The sequence below is a fragment of the Lactuca sativa genome, chromosome 8 (genome assembly GCF_002870075.4).
Source record: "Lactuca sativa cultivar Salinas chromosome 8, Lsat_Salinas_v11, whole genome shotgun sequence".
In the NCBI taxonomy this organism is placed as follows: Eukaryota; Viridiplantae; Streptophyta; class Magnoliopsida; order Asterales; family Asteraceae; genus Lactuca; species Lactuca sativa.
Genome location: NC_056630.2, coordinates 106,048,140 through 106,059,234, shown reverse-complemented (window position 1 = coordinate 106,059,234; position 11,095 = coordinate 106,048,140). Strand labels below are relative to the sequence as shown.

General features: G+C 33.9%; 2 protein-coding genes across 2 annotated transcripts; one reads left to right on the top strand and one right to left on the bottom strand.

The window, feature by feature from the left end:
* Positions 1–784: 784 nt before the first annotated feature.
* LOC111902344 (uncharacterized) lies at positions 785–2,255 on the top strand. The gene is made up of 2 exons (XM_023898193.1): positions 785–946; positions 1,077–2,255. The coding sequence occupies exons 1-2, from the start codon at positions 785–787 to the stop codon at positions 2,253–2,255; spliced, it is 1,341 nt and encodes a 446-aa protein (XP_023753961.1).
* A 4,597-nt stretch (positions 2,256–6,852) lies between these two features.
* On the bottom strand, positions 6,853–9,504 carry LOC111902335 (lipoyl synthase, chloroplastic). The gene is made up of 7 exons (XM_023898182.3): positions 8,833–9,504; positions 8,160–8,323; positions 7,955–8,045; positions 7,690–7,847; positions 7,430–7,601; positions 7,241–7,351; positions 6,853–7,153 (listed from the first exon to the last, which is right to left on the bottom strand). Exons 1-7 carry the CDS (start codon positions 9,247–9,249, stop codon positions 7,073–7,075), a joined length of 1,194 nt encoding a protein of 397 aa, XP_023753950.1. The 5' UTR covers positions 9,250–9,504; the 3' UTR covers positions 6,853–7,072.
* Positions 9,505–11,095: the final 1,591 nt, after the last annotated feature.

Genomic DNA, 11,095 nt, shown 5'->3' with positions numbered 1-11,095 from the left:
GTACTCACCAGGTTTCCCAACCTGACCCACTCAGTTTATTTATATCACAGATGTTGATATGAAGTCACATTACACTGAGAGATTAAGGAGATATAAATCACTAGTGATAATGAATGTAAGTTCTGTTTATGCTTATGTTTCTGTATTGACGATGACATCCCAAATGTTTTAAAACGATTAAGAATACTTTTCTTCGGAAATGCTTTGATAATGTATTTATCATGTTTTACTGGGAAAAAATTCCGCAACATTTTTATTAAAAGAGGTACTCTGATTTTTATAAAGCATAAACAAAAATCGGTCTTTTTTTGGCCGTGAAAATGGGGATGTCACACTTCGTCCACCATTGAAGCTTATAATCCTTTCTTTTTAGTTTCATCTGATAATCCAAGCACTATTTTGGTTTCAAAAGTCTTTGATGGAACTAGTTTTGCATCGTGGAAAAGATCCATGACACTCGTGTTATCTGCCAAAAACAAAATCGATTTCATTAATGGAACTATTGAATAAACCAGCCAAAAATTCAAATCAATTCGAAACCTAGAATCGAGTTAATTCAATGGTGATTAGTTAGATTCTGAATTCTCTCTCAAAGGAAATTGCTAAAAGTGTCTTGTTCTTGCGAACTGCTAGTGATATCTGGAACGAAATCAATCAGCGTTATGAATAAGAAAATGGTGCGTTAATCTATCAAATTCAGAAGAAGCTTTTCTCAACTAATCAAGGATCTGAAGATTTTTCATCATATTTTACAAAAATAAAGAAAATCCGGAATGAATTGAACATGATTCAAGAGGTTCCGCCTTGCACATGTGGTTCTACAGCCAAGATCAAGAAGTATGTTGAAGAACAAAGACTTATTCAACTACTTATGGGATTAAACGAATCTTACAAGTCAATTCGTGGTCAGATCTTGATGATGAATCCTCTTCCTAGCATTGCTACGGTACATTCTTTGTTAATTCATGAAGAGAGACAACGTGATATCAATTCGATACCTAACATAAATATTGATTATATGGCAATGAATGTTAATAATCAAACTTCAAACTAAAATAATTTTTTTCAACAAAAAGAATCTCCAATGCACTCATTGCAAGAAGTATGGTCATGTCAAAGTAACCTGTAACAGAATCAATGGTTTTCCATCTTATTTTAAATTTACTAAATCCAAGAGACAAGATTCTACTGCTCACAATGTTATTGACAATTCTACCCCTGGTGGAGGATCTGGTGGTTTAGACAAAGCTTCCATTGAAAACTCTACAATTTCTAATGAGCAGTATCAACAATTGATGCAGTTAATGAGTAATCTCAACAACAATTTCAACAAATCTGTCAATTCTATGATAACTGATGGTGCTATGGACAATTCAGGTAAATTTCTTTATTCCAAGGGAAAGCATGTTTCATATGTTTTCAATGTTGTTAATAACAACAATAAACAACAATCTTCTTGGATCATTGACTCAGGGACTACTGATCATATTTGTTGTGATCAAAATCTATTCTCTTCAATTCATACATTCAGTCATTCTCATTTCCTTAGTTTACCTAATGGTCAATCCATTCCTATCACCCAATCTGGGAAAGTTCCTATTCATGAGAATATTACTCTTAATGATGTTCTATATGTTCCTCAGCTCAAAAATAATCTTATATCTTTCACTAAGGTCACATCTCAGTTGAAAGTTTGGATTCTTTTCACTGATGAGTTTTGTGCCATGCATGCCCCTTTGTTGAAGAGTAGCTTGATCATTGGAAAAAGAATTAGTGATCTCTATATTCGTGAATATAAGCTTCTCAAACAACCATCAACACCTCAATTTCATTCTTGTCTTTCATGTAATAAAATCAATGTTCTAAATTATTGGCACAATAGATTAGGACATTTGCCATGCAATAATAGAGATAAATTCATGCCAAGATCCAAATCTTGTGTCTTTATTGGATATCCTTGTGGACAAAAAGGGTATAAAGTTCTTGATTTACAGAAAAAAGCCATTTCAGTTTCAAGAGATGTGAAGTTTATTGAAGATGTTTTCCCTCTCCATCGAATGTCAAGTTTTAATAATCAACCAAGATATTTTCCTATTCTTGTTTCAGACAATGATATCTTTGATAGTTCTGGTGATGTTTCCAAACAGATTCAAGAGCCTCAAGAAAATGACAATATTACCCCTGATCAATCACAACAATCAGAAGATATTCATGATCCTAATGTTGTTGATCCAATTCAACCTAGAAGAACTTAATGAGTTCATCATCCTCTGTGACATCCCCAAAATCTCGGCCAGAAAAGACCGATTTCATTTATGTTTTTAAAATAATTTCAGAGTAAATCCTTTTGATTTAAAAGTGTTGCGGAATTTGTTCCCAAAACAAAACATGATAAAATAATATTTATCAAAGCATTTCATCAAGAGATGCATTTTCATTATATAATCAAAACTTGGGATGTCATGTTCCAATACAGACCATAAAGCATAAACGATAACATTACAAGTCATTCAACAAATATATACATATACAGACTTGTAAACAAAACAAATCGATGATTCATCCATCTTATGCCCTTGCGCCACTTCCTGTAATACAAATAAAACTGAGTGGGTCAGGCTTGGGAGCCTGGTGAGCATATAGGGTTTTCAACCCACAATAAATATTCATATTTAATTTCACCAACCAATCACTATCCCGATTACCCGTTCCGGTTATCCTCACTTTACGTCCCTAAAACAACATCTATTTCAAGGGACCTAATCTAGGATTTTCATCGGGACGGACATTACTGCTAAGGGGTTTCCTCAACAATAGATATCCTAAAGGCAACCATGAGGGGGATAGAGTACACTGGTGAACTCATCGTTCACAACACCTATAGGTTATGAACCTGCTAGCGTTCCACTGGACTGTCTAGAAAGAGTCCGTGGTCGTTATCCATACTCCGCTGAATAACTAGATCAACAACAACAACAACATCGAGGTCTCTCATCTGTTTATTACACACCAACTATCTACCCATGTTCTACCCAACATATTAGTAGATAAAAATATATATTTTTATACATAGTTTAAAACCTGCATAGCATGTTCAATCAATATATATATTCCACATAACAGATGAGGCACACCCACATAACACGTATTTCATAGAAAGTAATTCAGATCTATGAGATAGAAGAAAATGAATATACATTCACACCTATAACAACAAAATTATACACATAACACGTATTTCGTATAAAATACTTCATAATTATGCGTTAGAAGAAAGTAACTACACACTCACGCATATAAACAACAATATACTTAATACACTCAAACCATACTTGTATTATTATCGTGTTTATGAAAGGTAGTATACACTCACCTGATCAGAAGATGATCAGACAGCACTACGGCTTGTAGAAGTAATATTCTTCGGTAGATCTGGAAGATCTCCACAAAAATCGAACTTCTCGCGGGCAGAGCTTCGGCTCGGGAATCTTACTTCTCAGGATCTTCAGGACCTCGGGACTTGCTTCGGGGCTCGGGAATGATACCGGGGCTTCGGGGTACTTCTGGCACGCAAAACGATGCAAAATGGGATAGAGAAGAGAGAAAAAGAGCAAATGAGTCGGCTGCCCTCGCATCCTATTTATAGGAGGCTGGAGCCTCGGAGTACGTTGGGCGTACAGCAGTACGCGGGGCGTACGCGTCCGAATCGTCATTGCTTACGTATCCTAAGAACTCGAGTGCGAGGTGCGTCATGCTTCGCGGTACGTTGGGCGTACTTCGGATCAGATCGGTGACTCCTTCGGATATACATCCGAATTAAAGATTAAATTTAAATACAAATTATCTAATAAACTTCAGAAATTCATATCTTCTTCATACGAACTCCGTTTTCGACGTTCTTTATATCCACGCGTAGGTGAGACTACGCTTTACAACTTTCGTTTAGACTTCGTCGGCTAATTTTGACTTTATTTTTATTATTTATTTTTAGTAGGCCCGGACAGGAAAATTTCGTTATAAATTCATAACTTCTTCGTTTGACGTCCGTTCTCGCCTAACTTTTCATCGCTTCAACACCAGCAACGAGATCTTCAATTCTCGTTTAGATCGATTCGACTAAAAACCGTTCGATCTCAAATCAAGTATATCGGGCTGCATACCGCTAAGTCGAACTTCAGAAAATCATAACTTCCTCATACGAAGTCAGATTCTGGCGCTCTTTATATATTTGGAAACCTCGTTTCAACTACTACAACATTATCCAAAGATAACGAGCATATCTAATACTTTAATTTTGACGCTTATTTTTATTCTTAATTAATCGAACAACATAATTAAGCAATTAAGCACAAAACACAATAATACTCAAATAATACATTTCTATTATTTCAAAACGGGTTACAAAGGTTAACCTAGACTATTATATCAACATTAATGACAAGCCCAGAAACACAGGCGTTACATCCTCCTATTCATTTACAAGACTACATTTGCTATAATGTTACAAATAACCAAAATTCCCCTCACTCTTGTTCTCACATAATTACAAATTTCTTTATTCATTCACCCGATATCAAACACTTCCATTCATCCAATCATGTCTTCTCATTTGCTTTCAACAACAATACCAAAATCATTGAACCTTCCTTTTATTCCCAAGCCAAAGATGATCCGTTGTGGCAAGAAGCAATGAAGAAAGAATTTGATGTTTTAGAAGCCAATCATACTTGGGAAATTGTTCTGTTACCAAAATGAAAGAAACTTATAGCTTGTAAGTGGGTGTACAAGGTTAAATATAAAGCTGATGGATTTGTGGAAAGGTATAAGGCTCGCCTTGCTGCAAAGGGTTTACCCAACAAGAAGGAATAGATTACCATGAAACATTTTCTCTAGTGGTCAAGTTCAATACAGTAAGGTGTTTGGTTGCTTTAGTTGTCAAGAAAAAGTGGTCCATTCATCAATTTGATGTTAACAACTCATTTTTACATGGTGATCTTCATGAGGAAGTGCTTATGAGATTACCTCCTGGTATGCAAACATCATCCAAAAATCATGTAAGTAGGTTGAAGAAATCTTCATATGGTCTCAAACAAGCTTCTAGACAGTGGTATGATAAGTTGTCATCTGCTCTTTTTCAAAAAGGATTTAAAAGAGCAACAAATGATTACTCATTATTCAAAAAGAAGACTGGAGATTCCTTTGTTATTGTTGTTGTTTATGTTGATGATGTTTTGGTGACTGGCAACAATCAATCTGAAATTTCAGAACTCAAAAATTTCCTTCACACAACATTTCAAGTCAAAGATAGTGGCCAAATCAATTACTTTTTAGGTCTTGAGTTCAATTCAGTTCCTGATGGAATGATTATTCATCAGCATAAATTCATCAAGGAATTATTAGAGCAATATGATATTAAAGAAGCTTTCAATGTGAAATCACTTCTTCCCACCAAACTAAAGGATCTTCATTTTTCATCTGATGTTTTACAAGATCCTACTCCATACATGCAATTAATAGGCAAACTAAATTTTCTTGTTCACACCAGACCTGATATTGCTTTCACTACTCAATTCTTGAGTCAATTCAATAGCCAACCTACACAAGCTCACATGGAAGCTGCAATGCATGTATTAAAGTATCTACATGGAACCATTTCACAATGCTTACTATTTATTCAACAACTCCAATAATTTCAAGCTTGAAGCTTTTTGTGATAGTGACTGGGCAGCTTGTCCCAATACAAGGAAATCTTTCAGTGGATTCTTTATTACCTTGGGAGGAACTCCTGTTTCATGGAAATCAAAGAAGCAATCTACTATTTCTTTGTCATCTGTTGAGGCAGAATACAGGTCAATGCGACGAATCTGTTCTGAATTAACATGGCTTAATAGATTGCTTGCTAAGTTTGAAATCCTAGATATCACACCTATCCCTCTCAAATGTGATAATTTAGCTGCTATATATATATAACAAAGAATCCTGTTTTTCACAAACGGACAAAACACATTAACATTAATTGTCATTTTGTCCAAGAAAAAGTTCTTGATGGCCTCATTTCTTTATCTCATATTCCTACTAAAATACAACCAGCAGACATGTTAACTAAACCATTGGGAGGCAAACTTAACTAAACCATTGGGAGGCAAAGATCATTTGGCAAGTTGGGTTTTGTTTCCCAACTCCCAACTTGAGGGGGGCTGTTGGAATTATTGTACATATTTTTGTTATTTTGTATAGCTTATAATAGTTGAGAGACTATTTTGTAAATAGTTGAGAGACTATTTTGTAAATATGTTTAGATATGTTAGCCGGTAGTTAAGTTGGTGTTTATATACTTGTAAACGATTTCATGTTATTCAATTAATGAAAACATAAATCTCTTTCCAAATTCTCTCGTTTAACACCCTGCCCTTAGTACAAGAAAGTCCAAGTAATCAACGCACTTCATTAGATGTGATATCTTAATGTCGTGGTAATTGGTACGAATCCAAAGCTGAAAACACACATCTTGAACCAACATCAACATGTACATCATACATAAAAAGTAGCACAATAAAAAAAGGCATCGTTCGAGAAAGATTTACTTACGAGTTTTCCTTCAACAACTAAAGTTTAAATGTATAAATACTTATATATTATTTATACATAATTAATAATGTATAAGTCAATCTATTGCCCACGTTTTTTCACTTGAAATATGCCAATAAATAATATACTAGTGAAATAAAAAAAAAATGTATAAGTCATCATTTACCTATAAAATTTATTCATGTATTCTTTTGTTTTTCACTTTTTTGGAATAAAAAAAAAGGTTAGAACATTGCATTTAAACGAAAACACTCAAAAACAATATGTAAAACCAATTGATACTATGATCATACAAGCACCCATCTGACACCGTTGACATGTATAATCATTTAACATTAAAATTAAACCGAAATCAAAATAATAATAATAAAAAGTTCAGTAAACATGAATAACCTGCCTGCATAAGAACACATATGTATATCTCTGTGTGTGTGTGTGAGAAGATCAAGAGCCAAGAGTTTTCAATATAAAGAATTTCAAAATCTCATAATGACAAAGCACTTTTGCTCCTCTCTTTCACCATAGTTTGAACAAATAACTCTCCTGCCCTATACGATGATCGTACCTAAAATAGTTCCAAACATCAACAAATAAATCACTTTTTCATAAATAAAAAAAAATAGAATAATTTAATAAAATAAATAAATAGTACCAAAGGTCCACTTGCTACATAACGAAACCCAATTGACTCCCCATAATCTTTCCAAAACTCAAATTTCTCAGGTGTAACATATTCTTTCACAGTAAGGTGCAACGGAGTCGGCTACACATATACATAAAAATCTCAACCATTTTCTTTCAAACTTATAAAAAAATAATCAAAAAAATAAAATAAACTCACCTGTAGATACTGTCCGAGAGTCAAAATGTCAACATCTATGGCACGTAAATCAGCCATGGCTTCTTTCAATTCATCATCCGATTCACCAAGTCCCAACATAATTGAAGTTTTAGTAATCATCCCTTTTTTACTAGCCTTAGCATGTTTCAAAACTGATAAACTCTGTTCATATCTACACCAACAAATAGCAATGTACTTTCATTCAGTTGTTTATAATTGGATAGATTTTCAAAGTACAATGCCTTAATGAGAAAACTCACCCAGCTCTAGGATCTCTTACAATTCGTTGTAATCTTTTAACTGTTTCGATGTTGTGGGCAAAAACGTCCAATCCTGAGTTAGCCAACATGGATACAGCTTCTAAATCACCACGAAAATCAGAAGTCAAACATTCAACCATAATCTCTGGCTTCCTTTTCTACACAAAAATAGCAATGTGTACTTTTATTTATTTGTGTATTATTATTATTATTATTATTATGATAAATTGTGGAAATGAGAAAAAGTAATGTAATGTGTTTGTACCTTCATTGCTTTGACAGTTTGAGCAAAATGACCACTCCCACCATCTGGAAGATCATCCCGGTCAACACTGGTCAAAACAATGTAATCCACACTGCAAGATAAATTACAAAAACATTTCTTGTTAGGAGAAGTGAATAAATAAAAGTACTCAACTTTATATCACGTATTAGTTACAAAATAAATATTTGTTTTTTGACAAATTTACCCCCAACTGACAATGGCTTCAGCGGTGTTTTGTGGTTCCATAGGGTCTGGTGGGGCAGGGTTTTTGCTGGTTTTGACAGCACAAAATCTGCATCCTCTGGTGCATGTGTCACCAAGAAGCATGATTGTTGCAGTTGCAATACCATCTTCACCTCCATTCCAACACTATATAACAAGTACGTAAATTAGCATTAAAAAAATGTGAGCTTGAAAGTATTTGCTTATTCCCATACAGATTTGAGTGTTCAAATGGATATATAGTTTGACTGAAGTACCTAAAAGAAAAAAAAGGCAACTTTGTTGAACAAGATAAAGTCAATAGAAAATGTCTCAAATACTATTAAAGAATATGACAGAAAAAGGTAGGTTTGTTGAACAAGATCGATAAAATATAGCAAATGCCTCAAATACTATTGAACAATGAACAAGAAAGGGAAGATTTTTTGAACAAATCAGGTAAATCAATAGCAAATGCCTCGAATACCATTACATGATGATAACAAAAGTGATGTTTCTGAACAAAATCAACAGAAAATGTCTTGAATACTCTTGAATTAAAATACAGAAAATGGAATTCTGTTGAACAAAATCAGTTTAATCGCTTTAATTAGACTGGAGGATTATAAGAAAATAAATACATGAAACAAGAATATGTTGAAATGATCGAGAGGTACCTCCCCGATATTAGGGCATTGTGCTTCTTCACAAACGGTATTCAGTTTAAGGCGTTCTAAAGAATCTTTAACCTCCAGATACTTCTCTCCTTGTGGAGCCTTTTGCCGGAGCCAACTCGGTTTCTTAACGTTCGGATCCCTACCCGTATACGGACCCATACCACCAGGATATGGCGGCGATTTAGTCGAAGCAGACGACGACATTAACGATGATGCGTTTGCAATATCATCATTAAGATCACTCTTCATCGAAGTAATCGAATTAGAATCAGTAGAAGAGATGCTATTGCTGCTGTTGTTGTTGTTCTTGATTGAAAAACGTACATTGTTGTAATTTTGGGTAGGAGTTCTCGAATTTGAGGTAGAATTTGGGAAATTGTAAGAAAGGGGTGTCTTGAATTGTTGAATCAGCATCATGATTTGTAACAAAAACAGAAAGAAAGTAAGAATTTGAGAAAAAGGGAAAGATTTCTCTTGTTCTAGATTGGTGAATTGGAATAGGGGTGGTTCGATTTCACTTGTAACAATCAAAGAGAGACAGAGGAGGCGATATAAACTATGAAGAACGATACGTAAGCAAACTGAAATTGAACCAAGTGAGAGTTTGAGATTTCAATTCATGACGGGACACAGGGCCAGCTTTTGGACCAGCTATTGATGGACAGTCTACTGGATCTGTGGAGGCTTTTATTGTTCGGTTCGAATTTTCGGATTTTGTGTTTTTTTTACCATACAACTTTAAGCGGATACGGTATAACTTGTCGAATCGTTGTAAGTAGTTCATAAATAAATTCATTATCCTTTTCTAATCTCCCAAACCATTGGATGTGTTTTTATGTCTATCTTTGTAGTGGTCAATGACGATTCCATATACCCGGTCATTTTTTTTAAATGTATGTAACAAAAATGTGATTTTGTAGTAGGATAAAGCAAAACCATAAAATATATATAATCGTTCATCTTGATATAGTAAAAACAATCTATTTTTTTGTCTTGAATTTTTCAAAGAATGTCACCATATCCGTTATCACTTTGTAGTCCGAATTTTCCCATGCTCTACCAAGATTTCTCTGTGAAAATTCCAGCTTTGATATTTCAACTTTAGAGAATTGTATGTCATTGAATATAAAATCAAAATCGATAACACTGTAATTTAAAATCATGTAAAAACTCTAAGCTACACGTTGGAAAAAAAAAATATCAACACGACTAAAAAGTAAAAACAAATGAGATATGTATGTTTTAAAATTTTCACATAATACAAAAGTATAAAAATAACTAAAAACTGAAAAATTATAATTTTGATATCCCAACTTCGGGGGACTGTAAGTCTTTAATTATAAAATCAAAATCGAAAAAATTATAGTCTAAAATCATCTACAAACTCTATATTATGTCCCGATTTTCAACCCAAATTTTTTATTTTTATTTATTAAAAGATATAAGAGTATAATTACAATGTGCGGAAACATGTTGCGAATGTGCGTATGTACAGTCGAACCTTGCCCTTTTTACGAATTACTGAAGTAACTAAAAATATTTTTATTCAACTGGGTAGGCACGAGACTTAGTAAGTTTCTCAATATAACATAAACTACAATATATATATATATATATATATATATATATATATATATATATATATATATATATATCGGGTCTCGCCCAATGTCGGGCCCCACCCGACATACATAGTTATATTACACATATAGAGACTACGCTTTCAGGCTCTATTAGTACAAGCACATAGAAGCTATACTACTAACTAGGGATGAAATTTAGAACCGGAAAACCGGATCGGAACTGGAATCGGACCGCAACCGGAACCGTTGGAACTGGAATATATAGAACTGGTTCCACTTCCGTGTTTAAAAATTGGCTTTATCCGGGTTCCGGGTAATCCGGGTTTGGGTCCATCGGGTCCGGGTAAACCGGTTTTTGGTTTGGAACCACTTTTAGGCCCAGAACCGTTTTTTTGTGAAACGTTTAAAAGATGCATATCTCATTCGTTTCAACTCCAATTGACATACGGTTTTTTCCAAAATGTAGTTTAGAGTTTGTACATGATTTTAGACTATAAATTTGTCATTTTCAGTTTTATATTCATTGACTTACAGTCCCCCAAAGTCGATATATCAAAGCTGGAAGTTTTTAATTTTTCAGTTTTTTGTATTCGGTGAATGTTTTAAAACATGCATATCTAATTTTTTTGAAGTCGGATTGACATATGGTTTTTTCCAACTTGTAGTTTACAGATTGTACA